The 22,488-nt window shown below is 59.2% G+C and overlaps 1 protein-coding gene across 3 annotated transcripts in view; it reads right to left on the bottom strand.

Moving 5' to 3' along the window:
- The window catches only part of CELSR1 (cadherin EGF LAG seven-pass G-type receptor 1), a 126,710-nt gene that overhangs the window by 63,024 nt on the left and 41,198 nt on the right, over positions 1-22,488 (bottom strand). For all 3 annotated transcript variants that reach the window (XM_036906600.2, XM_036906601.2, XM_036906602.2), the window contains exons 2-3: positions 16,090-16,728; positions 926-1,148 (exon numbers count right to left, since the gene is read on the bottom strand). In XM_036906600.2, the coding sequence (XP_036762495.2) occupies positions 926-1,148; positions 16,090-16,728 (862 nt within the window). The remainder of the gene's footprint in view (positions 1-925; positions 1,149-16,089; positions 16,729-22,488) is intronic.

The following is a 22,488-nucleotide window of genomic DNA, read 5'->3' as shown; positions in this document are numbered from 1 at the left end:
CACTCCAGGCCCCACTGGGTGTGAGAGCAGTGGTGGTGCCTTCTGGCCACCTACCCACAAGGCCAGCCTCGCTCTCCGACTGTTCTGGGACGTGCTCAGACCTGCGCTCCACAGGGCCTGCTGGCTGCGCTGCACCCCTCCCCGATCAAGGACAGGGCCCCCACAAGAGGCTCCCACTCCATCCAGCCTGAGACGCCCTGTTCTGCTTGGACGGGGTCAAAGATGCAGCACATCTGCCTGCAGACTGGTCCCCAGGGCCCCAAACAACAGCACAGGACAACCACACGTAAACAGACCCTACTCCACTACACTAGACCTGGCACAAGTCTTTAAAGTGGAAATGATAGACTTTTTAGTATTAAATTAAATCTAAATTCTCTTGGAGAAAAAGATGCACCAATAAGCTAATGAGCACAGCACACAGTAAGCATGCACCCTTGTGTTACACACTAAGGAACCAGGGCCGGAGGGAGCTGGCGGCCACCTGGTGACCCAGCTCACAGGCTGCAAAGCAGGAACCGCTGAGGCCGCCTGATTCCCAGCTGGCTGGTCCCTGGTCCCTTCACCTCTGCCCACTGGACATCAGAGAGGCCCAAGTTTTGGGAAGTGAGCAGGAAGTGAGCAAGAAGAGCCAGGGCTGGCTCGTGGGCATGTGGCCTGGGCAGTCATGCGTGCCCCTCGCCACTCAGTGGTCTGATGCTGCCATCTTGAAATCCCTCAGTTTTGAACAAGATGCCCCATGTTCCCAGTCTGCATGGGGCCCTGCAGATTAGGTAGCTGGTCCTGCAGCCAGCACTGGCCATCAGAGGCCACGAGGGGACGGCGGTGCTGTCGTTGCCTAGGTGGGAAGCAAAGGTGCCACATGATGCTCATAACACTCTCATGGTAGGGGTCCTTGCACGGGAGTGGTGGGGACCACACTTACGTGAGGGAGATGGAGAAGTGGAAACGCTGCCTCAGGCCTCGGAAGGTGACAAAGGATCGGGGCGGGAAGCTCCTGGTGGTCACCTCGCAGTAAGGCCTCTCGAACTCGCCGGGAGGGCAAACGCAGTGGAAGCCGCCAATGAGCAGGTTCACGCAGGTGCCGCCGTTCTTGCACACCCCGTTGGCACAGCGGCCCGAGCGCATGTTCACCTCGCAGTGCTCGCCTGGAGGAAGACAGCAGAGGGGGGAAGAGGTCACAGAGGTGGCCGGGAAGGAGCAAGCCGGCCGAGGCCATGGAACGCAAGCGCAAAATCCACCGCTGAAGGGACGCAGCCAAGGTCGGCCATGGGAGCGACCCTGGAGCGCCGCGCGAGTCGGCCGCACCCGCAGGTGTGGGGGTTCTTGCTGGACGGCAACGCCCAGCGCCGGGGTGATCCAGAGCCAGCGGCCCCTAGTGAGCACCCCCTGGGAGGCGTCCTCAACATGGCGGTCAGGTGACTGGGCCCCGCTCACTGGGTCCCAGGCCCTGCCTTACCCGGGGAAGGAGGAATGCACAGCAATGAACATTTCCCTGCACCCAGCCCCACACCCTGACCCTCCGCTGGCCTGGCTCTCTCTTACAAGAGAATTCCTGAGAAATAACGGGGATAACGAGAGACCCTCATGCCCGCCCCCTATGCCCATGCCCGCTGTACAGCTGAGCACCTCAGAACCTCGACCCAAACTCGGGAGCATGCCAGGACCACACCGTGCCCAGGCTACTGCCTCGGCCTCCTGCTGCGCAGCCACCCTCCCCACATGCCACCCTGTTGGGGGTGGGTGCTGCGGCGGGCCCCACGGGCCCCCCAGGACTGAAGCTCCACAGTGTCAGGTGAAACCCCGCAGCCAAGAATCCGCCCTTGCTGGGCCAGCTCACATCCCAGGACCTGTCAGCAGGGGGACTGAGGTGCCCCCTGGCCCAGCTCCAGACCTGGAACGCTGCAGGCAGCCCGCCTCTCCCCCTGCCGGCCCTGTGTCTCCTGCCCACGGGGCTGACCTCATGGCCTGAGACCCTGTTCCTCAGGGAGGCCGACCTCAGCCTCCTGATTTTAGCAGCTCAGTAAGTGAGGGTAAGAAAATCCTTCCAATTACCCACGGGAATGCCTCAAAGAGCCTCTTTCTGGGGAGCAAGTGAAACTGATCTGTAATTAGCATAACAATCATCAGCCACAAACGGCCCTACAGAGAAGTCTGGGCCTTTCCTCCCCACCCCCTCCCCGGTGGGTCTCCCCAATCCTCACTCCTGGTTTCGACGCATGTGAATACACAGCTTGTTACACAAAGGTGACCCCAGTCTGAGCTCCTCTAAAAACAGGGGACAGCACTGAAATTGCAGACTGCTAACTGAATTTCATAACCGGGCAGGGGCTGCCCCCGCACCAGGGATGTGTGAACAGAGGCGCCCACTCAGAGGTCAAAAGGAAACGAGAGCAGCCCACCGACCAGCCCAGACCCTCCTTCTGGCGCCCCATTGATGGAAACTGTCCAATCTTCCCCCGACCTGGCTCCTGGGTTACTGGGACACACGGCCGGCCATGGAGAGTTGTGCTGCACCAACCCCACCAGGCGGGCTTGAGTGCATACACCTGCACAACCCTGCATGTGTACTCACACCTGCACTCACACACGCACCCATGCACTCACGCTGTTACACACCTGCCCAGCCCCCACACTCACCCTCACACATGTACTCACACCCTTTTACACACCCTCAGTCACCAAGCACAGGCTTGCACACCCACATGCATTCACGATGATCTCACACGATGAAACTCACACATGCCACTCAGTGCCCCTGGCCTCTTCCCCAGGTGGGCAGCCTGCTGCCTTCTTAAATTCTGTGCAGCGACTTTAAAAGCTTAGCTTAAGGTGTATTTATTCTTCATACACTCAGTTCTCTAATCTCTGCTTTTTGAATACATGTGACATCCGGAGTGTTTGCTTTCCGAGTTCCAGCTTGGCATGTCGGTAGCCAAGTGCAGTGTATTCTGAAATAATAAAGCCACCATGAGAGGACAGGGTGGGGCATGTTCCCCAAACCGTGACAGCAAACACAGGGAGGCCCAGACACCGGCACAGCACCCCCACAGCGCTCCGCCCGGGGGTGCTCCAGAGTCCCAGCCATCGGGCTGCCGTCCCAGTGGCCCAACGGTCACCTGGACGGACGGGAAGCCCTGCTCCCCCACTGCCGGGAGGGGGAAGTCTCGACTCACTCCCCCTCGCCTAAGTGCCGGAGGGCTCCCCTTCCTCCCCTGGCCTCCCTGGTGTCCTCCAGGAGGCCCCCAGCCCCTGCTCCCTCGGCCCAGTGGGGGGATGGCTGCACGGGCAGCAAGCTCTCCATTCCACTCCGGAGGACCTGAATTTGACTTGGCCAACCACTGTTGATGCTCCTGAATGGGTTTTCAGTGGTGGGAGGCCACCTCGTTCCTCAGGCCACCGCCTGATCACTTGTCCCCTTATCTCCCCGCAAGTCTTCCCCTGGCCAAGCCTGTTCTCCCGGCGTTCCCTAGCTGGGGGACAGTCCCGCCATCTGTCCAGGGAGGCAGCCAAGAGCCCAGGAGCCATGCTTCCCCCACCATTCCCGAGGCCTGGGGCTCTCATCTCCCTGCCTGTATCCCCAGATGATGCCACACTCCATCTGCACAACTGCAGCAACCCCGTCACGGGTCCCCCACCCCCACGCCAGCTGCCCGTTGCCCTACATGTCTGCCGTGCCTCACGCAACACAGGAGAGAGCCTCCCGAACACTGGCCTCACCGCAGACTGGCCAGAAGACCCCCTCCACTTGGTGCCGGCCCTCGGCCTCATGTCCAGCCCAGGTGTCCACACTCACCACTCTGCACCTCGCACGCCGGCCATGAGTCTCTGTCCTCCCAGGGCTGCTGAGGATTCAGCAGGTTGTGGGGTGTCCCCACTGTGACAGTGACAACCCAACAGTGGCCATCCTTCTCTGGGCCAGGCGTCCTCTCTCCTGGCCTCTGTGGGTGACTTCCCTGTGCCCAATGCCGCCTGTTTCGGGCACGCCCCCCTCGGAAGTTTCACCATCCACCTGACCAGGTCCAGGGTGTCCAGGACAGAGTCAAGGACCCAGAATCTCCCCGCTACAGGGAGGGCTCATCCTAGCTCCAGGGTGACACAACTGCATGACGGATCCTTAGCATCCATTCCCCCAGGCCCTGGGGCAGCAGGGACGGGGCTGAATGCCCAGCACACAGAGGGTGCCTGATGAATGCCTCCTGTGTGGGGGGTATACAGTGGACGCCCAGCCACAGAGGGGGTGATGAACTCCCAATGATCATCCACATGCAGCAGGCGCTCAACAAATGCCTGTGCGACGGTCATAAAAGGCCAGGATCCTAGGTCCCAGCCAAGGAGGAAGGCTTGTATGAAATTATAAACCTACACGATTCACCTATTTGATTCAAGTAGTGTTGGAAAATGTTTATATAATGAATGAAGAATTAATTTTACAGTTAAACACGCCTGTTTTATAAAAGGCAATGAAAACTGAGTGTGTGGGTTTCAGAAGACCTGGTGAACCTGGAAAAGTTGCCATCCCTTGGTTCCAGGACCGTCCTTCAGGCCACACGGGTCCCTGTGGGCACCTTAGGAGGGGTCTCCCACAAAGTCCATGCTAGGGGCAGTTCCCCCAGTGGCCACTCAGAAAACTTCGTGAAAGTGCAGCAATGCACAAATGCTTTTCCGTAAGTGCATCTTGGACGCAGCAGTGCGCTGGCACAACTGAAGAGCCAGCCCTGCGGGAAAGCTCGGATTTGGAGCGGTTGCCCATTTCTACAGTGGACATACTCCCACCATGGCTGGTTTCAGTACCAACTTGACATCAGTGAGGTCAGAATTGGGAAGGGATACGATATAATAGTTTTTAATTCTAAAAGTCATCTTACTTTAGGTAAATATTTGCATCACATTTAGTGAGCCCCATATCCTTAATTTTTGATACAGCTCTTACAAGAACTACTATGATAATGAACCAATGTTCTCAGATGTACTCGCTGTCAAGATGTAACTTTATCCTTCCCTTTTTTGGGAATGCCCATTCAAAATAAATTTGGGCTCCTCCTTACATGCTAGTATTCTGCTCAGCATCAAATGCCTGCTCTGAGTCATTCTGAATCTGGGGAAATCTGCCCATTCTCCTACTATACACCCCCCGCCATTACAACTGCCAGCCCCATCCGCATGCCAAGAATCGGGTTCACCTGGGCAAACTGACAGCTGTGCTCAATAATGCATGCACTACACCACAGCCCCTCTACCATGAGGGACCCGGGGCTCGGCCTCCAGGTTAGGGCTGCAAGTACAGAACTCCAAACAGAAATCTTAGAAAGGACCCCCTGCAAAAAAAAAAAAATTTCTTAACTACAAACAGAAGCTCCCAGGAGCTGAGGCTCTTGCAGCCCCCACAGCCGCTAGACAGCAACTGGACACCTGTCCCATGCCAGGCTTGGGGCTCGTAGTGAGGGGACACTGCCTGCCTGCCCAGGGACCCCAGCCCACAGTGTCAGAGCCACAGACCCTTGGTCTGAGGAGTGTTGAGCCCCCTGGAGAAGCCCTCGCTTGAAAGGGCTCAAAGCCAACGGCTCCCCTACATAGCGGCTGCTAAGAGCACAGATCAGAGGACAGAGCAGGGCTCAGCCAAGACCCTCCCTGGGTTTCCTGTGGCACCAGCCCTCACAGCGCCCTGCATGGGGACTCTTACATGCCCCCTTCTTCCAGACAAGAAAGCTGAGGCCCAGCACAGTGTACAACAGACCATTTGTATATGTAACAAAAAGTATTATTTAAAGATAAGGGAAATGGAAAAATAGTGCCTGCATGGAGCCTGTGAGCTGAGCTTGTGGGAATATCCATGGAAGGTGGAGAAAGGAGCTCAGCAACCACATGGCCTCAGAAAGGCACCCAGCAGAGGCACCGAAGGCTGGGTGCTGGCCACTGGGATCCTGGGGACAGGGGCAGGACGTGGGGTGCCAGGGCCGCTCCTGATGGGAGTCGGGGGAAGTGATGGTGTCCTGCAGCCAGGAGAGAGCGCCCAGCGGGGCTGACTCTCAGGACACGAGGGGAGCTGGGCGGGAGGGGAAGAGCAGGTACAGGGACACATCTGACGACTTGACTTTTTCAATAGAGACAATTTCCTTCTAGTCTTAAGAAACTGCTGTGGGCTTTGAACTAGAAAAACTAGAATTTCCAAAGGCACTGGAGGCAGAGGTACTTTGAAGCCGGAGGCTGAGGCCGAATTCAAGGCCTGTGCGGCAGGCGGGGGCAGAGCGGCAGGAGAGGGTGGGGGCCCGAGGCCCCCAGGACCCTTGGGAGCCGGGTCCTAGACACGAGCACACGAAGGCCCCAGCTGAGCCCAGGCCACAGGTGACTGTGGATGTGGAGAGGGGTCTGCGTCTCAGCACAGAAGACACAGCCCACCTTCAGGGTTCCAACCGGGAGCTTCACTGCTGGGGCAGCACAGAGACGGGAGGCAAAGGGCAGGGACCCTACGGGATCTCGTCAGAAACACACACGGCGAAAATCTGCCCCCCAGGCAGGGCTCAACCTCCGCGTCCCAGCGGCCTGCAGCACCGCCCGACCTGAGTTCTGACTGGTGCCTTTTCCCCAGCTAAAGGCGGGATCGCAGTTTCCTGCCCCGGAGCCGCCCCTTCCTTAGCACCCAGCAAGCTGGCACGAGCTGAGCACCTGGCATTTGGTGCTACGATTAGGATTCCCTGTTATTAGCTGACTTCCCGAGCCTGGAGGCCCCTCTGCCCCCCCCCTCACTCCCCAGAGACCCCCGCACAGCTTCCTTTAAACCTGTGGGCTCTGCTTGCAATCAGCCACCACCCACTTTGTCTGACGTTGTCACCTCCGGGTGACTGGCTCTGCCCTGGTGCCTCCTCCCCCTGGGGCCGCCGGGAGAGGCCTCTGCAGAGAGCACGGACACCTGCCCACCAGGGGCCACCCACCCCGACCCCACCGGGCAGGAGGGGGGCTGGAAGCCCAGGCTCCTGCAGCCTCGTCCCGGGTTGGGCCTTTTCAGGATGACCGCATTATTGTCTTTGAAGCAAATCCCAGAACCCCAGACACACCCAGTTTTTAAATATAAATAAAAAATGCATTCCAGCAGCAAAGAAAAACGATTCCGGATTATCCACGGCTTTGGCTTTCTTTACCAGAATCACCTACACATGTAAGGGTTGAGCCTGGCAAACCTGAATAATCAGTGTGCATTTTAAACTCCTGGTGCGCTTAAAGCAGAAGGTACCAGCAGGCACAATGCCCCACCAATCCCAGCCCCACACCTGGAGACCCCTCCTTTCAGAAAGGGGTGTTCTCCCCACCTACCTCGCCTCACACCCATTTTGGGGTGCGGGGGACAGAAAATAACCTACTCCAACATCAGCTAAATGCGGGCCCCTGAGATACGTCTGTGTCTGATTCCCCGAGCCTGTGAATGTTACCTTGTACAGCAAAAGATGTGATTAAATTAAGGATCTTGAGATAGACGTGCTCATTAGGGGGCCAGTCACGTGTCCTTGTGAACAAGGGGTACTTGGGGTTTGCAGACAGGAGGAGGTGGTCATGTGGGGACGGAGGCAGAGGCCACAAACCCAGGTGGCCTGAAGCCACCAGAAGCTGGAGGACACGAGGATGGACCCTCCCCAGTGTCTCCAGCAGGGGTCCAGCCCTGCTGACACCCGAACACGCCAAGGGAAGCCGCCAGGTTCAGGGGTCACCTTTCCCTGCAGCACTGAAGCCGTTCAGCATCTCCCTGAGCCTCAGTGGGCCTGGAGCCACGGAAGAGAGGACACCTCTGTCCCCAGGCTTCTGTGGTGTCCCCGCTCACAGCGGCTGAGGCCCCAGGAAACAGTAAATGAGCACAACACAGGTGGACTACAGAAGTGTTGGTGCCCAAGTCAGTGGGGGAGGCCGGGTGGAGGGCACACTCACACAGAGGCGCCGGGGGCAGGGCACATCTGAGCTGACCCCCAGGAGCCCCATCTCAGTGCCCTCAATTGGGCACTTCCAACCCCCTGAAAGCAAAGGTGGGGGACAGGCCGGGGACATGGGCTCGAAGGACACTGCTGGCAGCTCAGGAGGCGTCCAGGACCCAGAACGGGGCAGAGCCTGGCAGAGGGTCCTGACATCCCACAGGCCCGGGTGGGACACGGCCTTCCTACTACCCTGGGCCTGAACACATACTGAGAAGCAAGGCCCCACGCGGGGCCACCCAGGGCTCCCTTGTGCCCTGCTGGGCCTCTGCAGCTGCCCGCGCCAGGGCCCACAGCAGGGGGTGGTCCCCCAGCCTGGAAACAGCCTCATCCCGGGAGGCCTCCAGCTCCGGGAAAGGGATGGCCGGCCTTTCAGCCAGGACGTCTGTCCTTCAGCGTCTCAAGAACCAGTTCCAGGATGCCGTCCTGGACAGAGGACCGTGATTTAGTTCTCATGACACAAGGACACCTGGGGGTGGGGGTGAGGGTTGGCCTGGGAAGGCCTCCCAGAGAGAAGATGTGCAGGTGGGGTGGGTGGGCGAGGCTGGCTGGGGCCCTGCACCCTGGCGGGGAGGAAGGTGCAGGGCCAGCCCTGGCCAGGGGCTCAGCCCCAGCTGCTGCTGAGTGGACTGGCCATGCCGCCAAGGGCAGGGCGAGGGAGCAGGGAGGGGCCGAGGGTCTGAGAACAGCCCTGGCTGAGTGTGGGAAAGCCAGCCAGTCGGTGGAAGGTGAACCCGGCAGCCATGTGCAGCAGGGCCGGAAAGGGGTGTCCCCACCACCTTATCCGTTTGCGGGGAAACCATGCCGACTCTCCAACAGCCTCGCGTCCAAATTCAGCTGGAAGGCTGACCTCCGCCAGCCACGCGGAACAGCAGCTCAACCCAATGGTGCAAAGTCCCCTCCCCACGCGTACCGGAGGAGGGCCATGTCCCCGGGACAGATTCATGTCCAGAAAGAAGAGGCGTTCTTAGTCATGGCTTGGAGACGGCAACGGCTGGGGTGCCCTGGTTAACACACTCCCTCCCTCCAGCTGTGCCAGCCAGCGAGCTAAGTCTTCCCTCACCACTCCCAGGAGTGTGACAGAGAGACATCTGTCTGTCCACACGAGGGAGAGGGCTCAGGAGTGGGCAACCAACAGGGGGTGCCCGCAGAGGCCCCTCGCCCTGGGATGTCTGGAGTTGACATTCTCAGGGACTCAGACCGGCCTCCCAGCAACCCCCTTAGGCCCTCAGCCTAACGGAAGCAGCAGAGGACAACCTAACCCCACCGAGATGTCAACGGCAAAGCCCGGCTCACTCACCCTGCCGCCAATATGTACTAAGTGCCAGGTGGGTGCCAGGCGCTGCTGGGAGCCAGGGGGTGGTCAGCTGAATAATGGAGCCCCCAAAGCTGTCCACGCCCCAGTCCAGGGGGCACTGAGGATGTGTGACCTCACACTGCACAAGGGACCCCACGGGTGGGGTTCAGGTAGGGCTCTTGTGCCAGGGAGGTCATCCTGGAAGACTGGGGGCCCCAGGGAATCACAGGCGTCCTTCCTCGCGTGGGGGAGGGAGCGGGACAGGGGCCAGAGTAGGGGCTGTGGCCACGGAGGCAGGGACAGGAGTGGGCGGAGGCAGGGCCCGCAGCCAAGGGGTGCAGGTGCCTCTCGAAGCCTCCGGAAGCTGGAAAAGGAGAACCTCCAGAGGTCCTGCAGGGCAGTGAGCCTGTGCCGGGAAGCCACTCATTTGCAGGCCCTGTCACAGCAGCCACGGACCACCAGCCAAGGGATGGGCAGGCAAGCGCAGTCCTTGCTCTCATGGAGACCATGTTCTGGCTCTTTCTGCAGGAGCAGAAGCTGTCCAAAGCGCACACACCAGATGCCCATGGCCTGCTGGGGGGTGGGGGGCCTCGGCTGCCCGTCAGACGGCATGGTGTGCCTCTGACTGCACTTCACAGGTGGGGTCAGACATTTCAGGGGGTGCTGTTCCCCGCTGGCCCACGCCCTGTGCTCAGCTCATGTGACCCACCTAGAAGCAGACTGCACAGGACGGGGGAGACTCGCCTGCTCTTGTGTAGCAATCTCTAAAAGGGGAACGAACCCCAAAAGCCAGATGGCCCCTCCACCCCACCCAGAGGCTCCTCCGGCCCCAGCGGATGCTCAGCAAGCAGGCTGACAAGAAGCAGTTGGAGGGAAGCCCAGCGGTGCGTGGAATTGTGTTCCCCAAAGCCCTATGTTCAAGTCCTGAGCCCTGGTGCCTGTGAATGCGGTCTGATTCAGAAATAGGTTCCTGTGAATGTAATCGAGTTAAAATGAGATGATTCCAGAGGAGAGCAGGCGCTAATCCAGTAACTGGAGTCCTCGCAGGAGGGGGAAATTGGGACTCAGAGACAGAACACACAGGGGGACACCCCCTCCAGGAGGGAGGCAGAGGCTGCACGACAAGTCAGGGACGCCAGGGATCACCTGGAGCCTGCAGAAGCCAAGAGGCAGGAAGGATCCCCCCAGAGCCTCCAGAGGGGGTGCGGGCCAGCCGACACCTTGATTTTGGACTCTGGCCTCCAGACCTGGGAGACAATACATTTCTGCAGGTTTAAGCCCCCAGCCCGTGGTCCTTTGCTGCAGTGGCCACAGGAAGCTCACGGAAGCCCCGAGGAGGAACGCAGGCCGGCCTGAGGACCGCGTCAGCACTGGCGGGCCAGCTGTGCCCGTGTGCTGGGCCCTGGGGAGGAGGACACTCACTCTGTCAAAAGCCCCTGGGAAGGAATTTCACGGAGAATAGGAGATGCCTGGCTAATTTATCCACGCAGCCGCCAGCCGGTTTGTGCCTTCAAGGAGAAGGAACTCACCCAGCGGTGCCGTGCTGCCCTGGCTTTCCAACGTGCGAGAGAAACGCTGGCCACCCTGACCCTGGGACCTGTGCAAAGAGCCAAAGCAAAGCGCTGACAAGACGCTGCAGGGAGAAAAACTCGCAGTAATCTTGAATATCTGGAAAGTACACTTGCCTAAGAAAGGATTCTGTTTCTGCTTTATTTGAGATTTTAATTATAGGTTAGGTTTTCATTTTGAAACACATTTCATTTAGATAATTAACTCTCTCGTTTAAGACTAAATTCAAGTTGACGAAAAATACTTCCAAGTGCAGCTTTACCCCTGCGAATCGCAGTGAACTAGCAGACCCTGCTTCTCCCTGTATCATGAGAACCCACTCCACCAACGGCGGGGAGCTCGGGTCCCACGAGGCAGTTTCAGTCTGATACACAAATGCAGGATTTGCATTCTGGGACCATTCAGTGAGTGTGTCGGTATATCACGTGATGATGGAGATACCATTAGTCTAATGAGACAATTTAGGGTAAACAGAATTAGAGAAGTGCAGAATTAAACATTTTTTTCCCATGAACAGAAAAAATGATTCCATTTTACACCAGACGTTTCTCTGACCTTGAGCCTACTCAGAATGTCCTGGCCCAGGGAGGCTCCCATGGGGGACAGCCAGGAGCCCGAGCCCTAGAGAGGTCACTCTGGGGGATTGTCCAAGCCCCCAGCCCACGGGAACTCACTGTGGGGTCCCCAGAAGGCCTTCGCAAAGAACCACGGGATGTTCTACCTTGGGATGGTCAGCACAGAGCTCAAGCCCAGCACCACTGAACTTCCTTAAGTGGCTACTGACCCACCAATTCCCAGACCAGCCTAATCCCAGCTGAGAAGCAACCGTCACGATGCAGGGTCCAGCACGGGCGTCAGAAGCCCGGGATAGCGCGCGCTCTGTGCACAGAGGCAGGACTGTCTGCCAGTCACCATGTTCACTGAAACGCCCACTGAATCCAGACAAGTGGCCCAGGGGTCTGAAAACTGAGGCTCAAGAATAAATGGGAGCCTAACAAAGGAGACTCGGCCCGGAGCGACCAGGATGGGCTCCAGATGGCCTTTGTGCAGGTAGGGCCACCGCAGGCCTCCTCCTAACACACTGACTGCGAAAACAGGAGGCCCACCCTCCCTGGTGATATCAGAGCTGCCGCCTTCTCAGGAATGTACCCCGCGGGCAGATGTTCATCTGCCATGATAAATCATCTCCTGTTCTCCATAGTGCAAGATCCATGCACGTGAGGAAGGGAAGGGCCTTCCGAGGCACGCAGAGGCCTGCGGGGCCCATGAGCACATGGCTGGTGGGGAGCACAGCTCAGGCCCGCACTGGAGCCCGGCCAGCACTCCCACCAGCAGGATAGGCACGCCCCCAGGAAGGGACAGAGGAAACAGCAGAGTCCTGGCCCCTCGGCTCGTCACAGCAGCAGCACCGACAGTGGTTTGAGTACAACCCAAAGGAAATCTTGGCGCCCAGGATGTCTCCTCTGGTCTGCAGGAGGAGCGGGTTAACCGGAGACTCCACCGGCCTTGCATAGGTACTTACTACACACCTACTGGATGACCCCAGCTCTGCTGACCACTGCAGGTCCGGTGCAGAAGGGAGGGAGCCATTAGCACCAAGCAGGCACGGATTCCGGCTCCAACCTCCTCCTCGGGGAGGGGGCTGCAGCCAGGGTGGACGAATGGGGACAGGGAGGTGACATTCAGGAAGACCTGGGGGAGCACACTCAAGGAGCAGAGAGGAGCGAGGCACGCGTCTGGAGGCGAGCAAAGGGAGGAACCCTCGCAACGGCGAGGCTGATCCCCCAGGCGCAGCGGGCCCAGGCACTGGACTCACGGGAGCACTAGGACCCGGAAGGCTTACTGCGGTGCTGATGCGACCTGGCACTCGGGCACTCCACGAGGAGCTTGTCACGGAGGCTGGAGGGGTGGGGTGGGGGTGTCTACCATGAGCCCTCGGTGGGCTGAAATGAGGAGCCCAGGGGGAGAAGGCAGGGGTGGGGGTGTCTGGAATCGGAGCTGGAGACGCTGCGTGCCCAGGCGGATGCAGGAGGCCGAGGGCAGGGGTGCGTGAACCTGGCCTGCATGGCCTGTGGGGGCCTCTGCGTCAGGCTCAGGAAGGAGATTCTAGGTTCCCCACCCAGCTCTTCACCTCAGTGTCTCTAAAGCTGGGTGACAGCTGTTCCCACCTCATGGGGTGAGATAGACACAGGAAGGTCACCATTAGCGAGCATACCACATTTCCAAGGGTGACTGGTTGGCAGGGACAGAGAAGCAACAGGACCAGGATTCAGAATCCCGCACCGAGGCTCACCCTGGGTTTAGTGAGGCTGAGTGACTTCCCAGGAAGGAACAGTTTCCTGCCAACCCCTCTGGCAGCAGGTAACCCCAGAGTGAAGCCCCATCCCCAGGGCCACTGGCCCGGCTCAGGGACACCACCCCTCATGACCCATCACTCTCTGAGAGCTAGTGCCCTGCACACAGCAGGCACTTCTTAGAAGATGCTGTGAAATAAATGAAGGCAAACTGGGAAGCTGAGCGGCTCCGGCCCAAGGAACTCACTGGCAGGAGCCTGAGAGTTAAACCAACCCCCCACCACCACCCGGCTGCGCTGTTCACGGACTAAGGGACCCAGCGGCCGAGACACAGCAGAGCCGCTTGGTGCCGAAGGCCAAGCTGAGGGCGAGTCAGACAGCGTCCGGGACGCCTCCAAAATGTGGTGCCTCCCGTCTTTCCCAGCCACGGCCCCGCAGAGCCTTCTCCCTGTGATGGTGGGGGATCCTCGCCCCCAGGGCCCCAGTACTTGTCTGTGGCCAAAGTGGATTTAAGACAGGCAGGAGAGCCATCAGGGGTATTTTTTCCAGCATCAATTCTCTGAGCCTTTCCAGACATTAACTGACACCCTGCACACGGCAGCAGCGGAAGCCAGGGCCCTCCGGCAGCCCGGGCCACTTCCAGCTTCCCATCCGGGGGCCCGAGCTCGGCTCACCGGGGAGCAAGTAATAAAAGCCTCCTGACGACAGGCTGCTGTCACCGCGAGAATGAGAAGCTCGGTCACCTCCAGCAAGGGGAGGGCTTCAAAGGGCAGCGGGGAACGGGGAGGGGAAGGGGCTCTGAGCGGTCTTATCGCGAGGGGAACACGTACGGTAATTTTAGTAGCGCAGACGTTCAAATCAGTCCCTGCGAGCAGGACATTTCAGTGGGTCTTCTGGCAATGACACACCGGCCATTCCCTGGTCATTATTTTTCTAGAAATGACTCTCGTGATGAAAACAAAATACGAGAACTTTGGAAGTCCTTTCCAACCAACAGATCAATCCCTCTTGAAAGAGGAAGTGCGGGTCCAGAGGTCCCTCAGCCCCAGTTTACCCTGCCCCGATGTTGCCCCAAGGGCACATCCTGGACTCCTAGAGCCCAGACCCGCTGTGGCCCACGAGGTGAAGCTTGGCCTCCTGGGTGGTGTCAGACCCCACCACAGGAGAGGGGCTCTCCCCCACCACATCCCCGCCACCAAGTTTCTAGACCAGTGGAAGGTCAGAGTCCACAGACAGCCTTGGGTGGCTCACCCGACTGGGCCAGGACAGATCCGATGTGTGCACTGGCCAGGCATACAGCAGACACTCAATATTTTTGGAGCCAGTATATAATTGTCACCAGCTGACTCCCTGGGGTGCACCAGCCCTATCCCGGGGCCCTGGGACTATAGCCCCCCACCTGAAGCCGGAGTCATGGGCAGAGCATCCTCACCCAGGCCGTGAGGACAGGGGACACCAGTTCACGAGGGCCACTGCTCTGTCAGGAGGGGACAGACTGTGCCTGCAGCTGGTACACCTGGTCAGCACTTCAGAAGTGGCTGAGAGGCCAGCTCAGTGCCCTGGGCTGGGAGGAGGGCAAGGGTCACCACCCGAGGCGTGAAGCTCCACTAGAACTCGGAAGGGAGCGGGGAATGAGTCTACATCTCCCCCACACAACCAGAGCCCCCCACACTCAGGCTGGGGCTGCGGGGGCCGAGGTCTCCTTTGCCCTCCTTCCCCGCTTACCACCAAACCCTGGTATAGCCAGGACCTCAGGATCAACGCTCAGAGACGTTGGCAACAGACCTCCAGACCCGGATGGGACAGCCAGCCCGGTGGGCAGGGGGAGGGAGGGCAAGGCGCAGGTGATCAACTGCCTTTCTCGAGACGCCCCTGTGCCACCCGATCACAACCAGGCTGGTGTTCAGACGCGACAACCCGGGGCACACGCGCCATCTGCTCAGGCTGCCGAAAGCCCTCTCGGGCGGCTTTCCCTCCTGACGCACAGCAGCGGCACGACCACCTTCCTCTCTGTGCCTCCCACCCCAGGCTGACTTTCTTCCCGCTAAATAAACACCTGCTAATGCCATAAACCCCTGCCCTAAACCTGACAAACTCATCTCTGTCCCACGGGGGCAGATAACAACTTCTCAGCTGTTTATACTCAACACCATAACCAAGGACGCAACCCAGGGGAGACTCTCAAAGCTCCCTCCCGTGTGACTCAGTCCCACCCAATCCCCAGACAGCTTTCCAAAAACATAGACTATCAGGCCATCCGTAAATCTGTTTCTTCAAAAGGGCCCCAATTTTACGTAACAGGCAATAAAAGGCCAAAGCAAGAACACATGTTTCTATACCGCTCTCTGCGGGCCCTTTCTTCTTAAAAACCACTGCTGGCTGCCTTTGGAGCAATTCATCCTTGTGACCAGTCAGGCTGTCTGGGAGTAGGCGCACCTACGAGGCAGAGAAGGCGAGTCATGTCTACAGTGACAATGAGGCGTGAGAAAACGAGCAGCGCCTTTCTAGACCCAAACGAGTAGTGGCTCGCGATCTCTACCTGGCTGACCCTGTTTTACAATGACGGATTAAACCTGAAATCTGGAAAGAAGTACTTTAACTTTGAAGCCACTCAAAAGGCGCCGGTGTTGTTTCATGCATGTAGGTTTTTCGGCGGCTCCCCCGTGATCACCTCCTCCTCCTCTTCTCACAGAGGGCGGCTTCAGTCCCATGGGTCAGCGGACCGTGGTCAGGAAGCACCCTTCCTGCCTGGCCGCTGGCAAAAGTGCCGCCTCGGAAATAATCTCAAGGCTCACGGAGCCGACACCCCGGCCAGCATCTGCCCTTGGACTGTCTGCCCTGGAAATGGGAAGTTCACAGAGGAAACCAACGGAAACCCTACAGGCGGGGACCTGGAGCCTGGTGTGAAGTGGAGGGGAGTCCCGACCACGGCCTGTGCCCGCCGCCCTGGCCCCACGGGAGCGTCACCTACCGGTGAAGTCCTCCAGGCACTCGCAGGTGTAGCCGCCCTCGCGGCTGCGGCACTGGCCGTGGGCACCGCATGGGCTGGAGTAGCACAGGTCGATCTCGGTCTCGCAGTAGTCCCCGGTGAAGCCGGGCGGGCACCGGCATCGCAGCCCGGTGATGGGGTGGATGGGCCGGAAGAGCACCGTGGTGGAGCTGATGAAGGGCGCCGAGCTGTCGAACTTGAGCACAGACACGCACTTCATGTAGTTCTCGCACGGCTCTCGCAGGCAGATGTTGTCGTCGAAGGGCAGCACGCGCTGGGTGGACACGGCGGTCAGCAGCGTCCGGTTCAGGTAGATCTGCTCCTGCAGGTCCTCTGAGGGGAAAAACTTGTCGCGGACGCCGCCGGGGAGTAAGGCCGAGAAGGTCACGTTCAGGATGTTGGAGCTGACGTCTGTGTCGTTCTGGATGTTGAAGACGAAGACATCATCCTTGGTGGTGGACAGCACGGTGGCCACCCCTTCCACAAAGAGGGACAGCAGCGGAGAGAGGAACTTCTCCTGCGACATGTTCTCCAGGCGGACGGTGATGCTGTTGGTCAGCATGTCATCTGTGATGATGGTGACCCGCAGGGTGCAGAGAGCCGCCACACTGTGGATGCCGTCTGCAAGACAGGGAGGGGCGCAATCACTGGGTGCTCACGTGCCTGAGGGGGTCCCGGCCCCACTGGCCCCACCCGGGAACAGCCTCAGAGGCACTTTGTACAGGAGAATGAGCCAAGGCCCCAGCCCCATGCCCCACCTCCCCAGGGACCACCATTTTGACCCCACTTCTCAGTCCCCCCCCCATGCCCTCTCTCCATGCCAGCTTCTGAGAGCAGAGCTGCATCATGTCCACTTTGCTCAGAAGCCCCAGGGGACCCCCAAACGCTCAGCAGGACGTCCTACAGCCACCACGATCCAACCCCTCGCCACCCCAGAGTGCCCCACCTCACATGCTCCAGTTCAGGCACTACTTACGGCCTGTGCACCTGTTACAGCACCAGGAGACCCCACCCCAACCCCACGCCTTCCCCAGCCCAGCTCAGACCCCAAGGTGCCTGATGGCCCCTCCCAGGCTCAGCCTCGGGCTGTTACGCTGATGGCTTTTTGTCCTGTTATCCTGTTGATCTCTGTCGGCCCAGCACACACAGGACGCTGCTTCCGACAGACACATTCACACAAGGTGACACTGCTGCGCGGCCACATGAGCAAGCAAATCATGAAATGACGTACTTGAGATTTGGGGACCAAAAAAGAAGAACATTTTGTAAAGTTGAACACACCATTGGTTCCAAGCCCAGAATCAGAGGAGCTAGCTGTCCAGGACCCTGGGAGCTCTCAGGCAGGTCATGGAGCAGCACCCAACAGGTGACCCAGGGGGCCGTCACCTGCCTCCCAGGACGCTGCAGATGTGCTCTGGGACCCTGAGGAAAACCTGGCAGAATCTGTCTCCTTCTGGCTGGGCTCAGATTCCATGTCCCCTCCACCTGGCTCCCTGCCACACCCCACCGCAACACACCCCCAGCTCCACGGGGCATGGAGCCACCCGTGCAGGCCCAGGGGCCCTGATGGGTAAGGACCCTCACAGCTGGTGGGCCCACCAAGAGGGCAGGAACTGTGGGGGAAACTTCAGCTTGTTACTGGAAAGATGCAAGAAAGCCTTGGGACCACGAAGAGGACAAGTCAGGTGACAAAACCTGGCGGTCACCTTACCACTCTGGCCCCAGCACAGCCCCCACCAAGGCACAAAGCCTGCAGGGAGCCCCTAAAATAATGCGCTGTTCTTCTCAGGAGCCAGAAGCTACTTTGGGAGGGACCAGGAGTCATGTGACTTGTCCAAAGACCAGGGAAACACAACTGCCCCAGAAGGTGTGACACAAAACACATTCAGGTGCTCTGCCGCAGCAAGCCAGAGGTCCTGGGAGGTTCTGAGAGACCCGGCACCACCTCACTTAACCGCTGGAGGGGGCCCGGGCTTCCACCCAACAACAACACCCCTCACTTGGCAAGTCGGGCACCGAGCACCCCATTCCTACTCCGTCCAGTTCTCACGAGAACCGGGCAGGGCTGAATTTAGAAAACGAGGGAATATTTGTATAACCTCGTGGTGGGGGGACTCTGAGGCTGGCGCAAAACCCAGAGGCCCACGAGGTAAGGGCTCGGGTCTGTCCACAGCTGCTGTGGAGCAGGTGCAGAGCAAAGCCGAGAGCCCAGACCACACGTGCAGCTCATACACGAGGAGCCAGGGGCCAGGACGGGTCTGGGGGAAATACCAGCAAGCGCACAGTGGCCAGCAGCCCAGAGACGGCAGCATCCCTTCCCTCTGCTTCACACACGGGCCTCTGCCCCTCAAGGAGCAGCGCCTGCTCCCCCGTGGGGTGCGGGCTGGATCTGCAGCTCCACCAGTTCCCTCCACCAGCCACAGGGGTCACCCCCCGCCCGGGTCCATCGCACACACCACTTCTCTGGGGTCCCCACAGGTGCCCAGAATAAACCCGTGTCACTTACCCCATCTTATGGCCCCACAGGATGTCCCCTCAGGTCCGAGGAACACCTGCCTGTCACCCCGGCTCCCCTTCCTGCCCTGGAGCCCTGGCACACCTTGTTCTGCCAGGAGCACTGTGCCCCTTGTTGGCCACCTGTCCCTCATCCGAGGGCCTGTCCACGTCCCCCAGTTCTCTGCCCCATCCCTACTCTCATCCTGCACAGGACAGGACGGCCCGATGCTATTCCTATTTGTTGTATCTGTCCCCCCACCACCACCTGGAAGCCCACAGGGACTGAGAACCTGGAGGTCTTCTTCCCGCTGCTCCCATCCCATCTACAACAGTTCCGGGCCCTGAGACGCTGCTGGACGAACACCTGTGGGAGGGAGGGAAGCAGGGAGGAGTGGGATTTCCCGGGGCATCTCTTAAACCCCAGGGGTCGCTCTGCAGGAACAGCTCCAAGAGACTCCACTCTTCACATAAGCTATTTATCTTGTGGGTGTTTATTCTTTCTTTTTTTAGTTTTAATTTGCAAAGGCCCATAATAATAATGAGGGCCAGAGGACAGTGTCTGTTTCCTGGTGGCAGTTGCCCTTTTCATCCTGACCCACAGCTGCCTTTGTTCTGGCCCAGCAAAGTGAAAGCCCCACTGGTTATGAGCTCCAAGCCCAGGCCGCCGTGGGTGCTGTGAGCGCCCCTGCCCTCCACACACGGGGGGCCCAGGCCACAGCACGGAGGCACACACGGGCGGAATGTTCCAGGGACAGCCATCCTCCACCAGGGACAAACAATGTGACCGTTAGACAGCATTCAACACTAACTAACGCTGACTGCACCGGAGAACAAAACTCACACATTCCCACCATCTCACAGTGATTCCTTCTCTGAAGACCATGGACCGCCCCGGACACCCAGGTCCTAGGAGACAACGATTTTGCTTTGCACTCCGGTCACCTGGGCTGGGTCTCTGAGCCTCCAGGGGCACGCACCTGACTGCTCGGCAACAGGGGGCCGCAGAAACAGTGCGGCCACCCCGACCACAGGGCCCCACACAGCGAAGCAGAGAGAGGGACGTGCACCCCCACTGCCGTCAGGGAAGAGCCCGACAACACGATGCTGGGAAACAAATAAGTTACTTTTCACTTAGACCAAAAATATGCTCATACACAGGCCAGAGGGCTATCCGCAGGGACAGTTTTTGTTTATTTTGTTTTTAAATAAACTTTTTATTTTAGAACAGTTTTAAAGGTGCAGAAAAGGCAGGAGGAGAGTACGGTGCTCCCGTACACCCACACACAGGATCCCCCGTTACTGACATTATCCACCCCGATGACATACTTGATATGATTAAGGAAGCATGGACACACCATTAACCAAAGTTCACGGGCCTTTCAAAAATGTGCTCAGGTTGACCTATTGTCCTTTCTCTGTCTGGGACCCCATCCAGGATCCCACATGACATTCAGTCCCCACGTCCCCTTCGCCCCTCTGGGCTGGGGCGGTTTCTCAGACTTTGCTTGTTTTTGATGAGCGTGGAGGCTTTGAGGAGTGCTGGGCAGGACTGTAGGGTGGTGATAGGCAGGTAATTTTTAATTTTCCCTCTACACTTTCCCATATTGCTTTATTTTCTTGCATGAGCATGTCTTAGGCTTATCAATTAGAGGTCTATTTTTACTGGGAAACACAGAGCTTGCCCAGGGCTCCTGCCAGCCTGGGCTGCAGGCACTTCTTCCATGACTAAAACAGCAGACCCAGAACCAGCCACTCCGCACCAGCTTTGCAGGGCTGCAAAATCAGGCCAGCGCAATTTCCCCAGCTTTCTTTAGGAAAGGTGAGACACTTCATCATCCCTGAGTCACACTGGGTGACAGAACAGATGGCAGAGCGTGTGGCTGCAGAATGGCTACAGGCAGGTGCTTCCAGAAAACCCCGGACGTGGCTGCGCGTGAGGAGCAGCTTTGGAGGTCTTCACAGGTGGCAGGGGGTCTGTCCAGCCTGACTTTGGTGAAAGGAGTTAACTGTCATCCACCATCATGTCCCTTGCAGTGGACCCAGCTCCGAGAGGGGGAGAGGTCACACGTGGCCTCCAAGGAGCTGGTGACCCATGGGGGACAGAGGACAGAACCACAGTTTTGAGACGGCGTGTCGGGATGGCCTCAGGAGGCAGTGGGGAGGTGGTCTTCAAGGAGGGATGGAGATCGCCACACAAACAGAAATGCCTTCCTGGCACAAAATGCAGACAGAGGCAGGGCCCAGCAAGTCAGCAGCGAGAGGGGTGTGAGGGTCCCGGGCCTGCCCTGAGAGCCACGGGCTGGGAGGCTTCAAGCTCATCCCCCCGGGGTGGAGGCCAGGAGTCCGGGGTCAGGATGTCAGCAGGCTGCCTCCACCTGGAGGCCTGAGGGGCTCTTCCCTGGTGTCCCCTGCGGTCCTTGGCTCGTGGACGCATCGCCCGATCAGCCTCATTGTCACGTGGCCTCCCCTTCTGTGAGTATGTCCACATGCCCCTCTCTTAGACAGACACGAGTGGCTGGATTAGGGCCTCCTGAATCCAGGATGATGCCCCCTGACAGCCGACCTTGATCGATCTGCACAGATCCTACCTCCAAATAACACCGCGTTCTGAGGTGGACATGAACGTGGGAGATGTTAGCCCACCAGGACACGTGGGAATGTGGGGTTGTGGGGAGACGAGACCTCCGGCGCTGCCAGCCTCGTGGGCTGCTGGTGGACGCAGGAGAAACATCTCCACGGTGTGGACGGGGCTGCACATGGACGGTGCTCCCGCAGCGGCTCCACACTCATGCCTTTCCCGGGAATGTCCCCTCGGTTCTCGTCATGGCTCAAGGGCAGCCCTGCCAGTCCTTCACAGAAGAGGACACCAAGGAAGAGAGCCTATCTGAGCCCAGTAAGGTCCCAGGGAGGCACCTCCAGCTCCTCCACCCGCGCCCCGCAGGCTGGTCGGCGCCACCAGCTATGCTGGGGGTCAGGCCAGCTGTGGCCACATCCAAAGGACGCCATTTGCTGTCTAGCTGGTTTGCAATGAAGGCTGCCCTCCTGTCCCATCCTGCCTCCTCCTGAGGCCTCACGATAAGCAGGGACGGCCTGCTCGGGGCTCCCACCCAAAGCCAGGGGACTCTGACAAGGCCTGCCTCCCTCTCTCCATGGGGCTGTTGTTTGAGGTCAGATTGAGGGCAGACAGCAGGTGCGTCGTGTTGATCTGCTACCTGGACGGTGTCTGGTTTCTCTCCTTTCCAGACAAAAGCCGAACTGGGAACCTTTATCCGGGCTATGGGCTCAGTCCACAGGAACAGGGTGGCACAGCGTTCGGAGGCACACACTGGTGTGGGGCCCGGCGGGCGGGCAGCGGACAGAGGCAGCACTTCTCTGCCCCGTCCACTTGCACAGATGCCCAGACACGCCCACACTCGCGCTCAACGCATCCGAGGGTTTACCTGGCAGTCCGCTTGCAAGGCACTAAAGGGGCCAGCACAGCTCTGCCTGGCACGGAGGGTAAAGAGGGCAGAGTCCACGACCCCTTCCTCACGTCCCATGTGGCGGGACCCCAGCCCAGCAGTGGGGAGGAAGGGCCCTCCTGACCTCCCAGGGCAGCCCATCCCTGGGGCTTCTTGTTGGAACCCAGGTCCTCGCCCTGCAGCCTCTACCACTGCCTCCCCACACTGCTGGAGGCAGGGTCTTCACACCCCCTCCCCTGCAGGCTCCAGGCAGCCAGGCCCAGCCCGGCCCCCACCCCGTGGGCGCCCATCTCCTGACACCAGTCTGGGGGGACATCCACGCTCCTGCAGGACCCCGAGCCCAGCCCTGGTGCAGAGTGCCCCCTCCACACGAACATCTGAGGTCCTCAGCCCACTGCTTCACCTGAAGGATTCTGTGCGCCCA

Source organism: Manis pentadactyla, chromosome 10 (assembly GCF_030020395.1).
Source record: "Manis pentadactyla isolate mManPen7 chromosome 10, mManPen7.hap1, whole genome shotgun sequence".
Taxonomy (NCBI): Eukaryota; Metazoa; Chordata; class Mammalia; order Pholidota; family Manidae; genus Manis; species Manis pentadactyla.
This window is presented reverse-complemented; position numbering and strand designations above follow the sequence as displayed.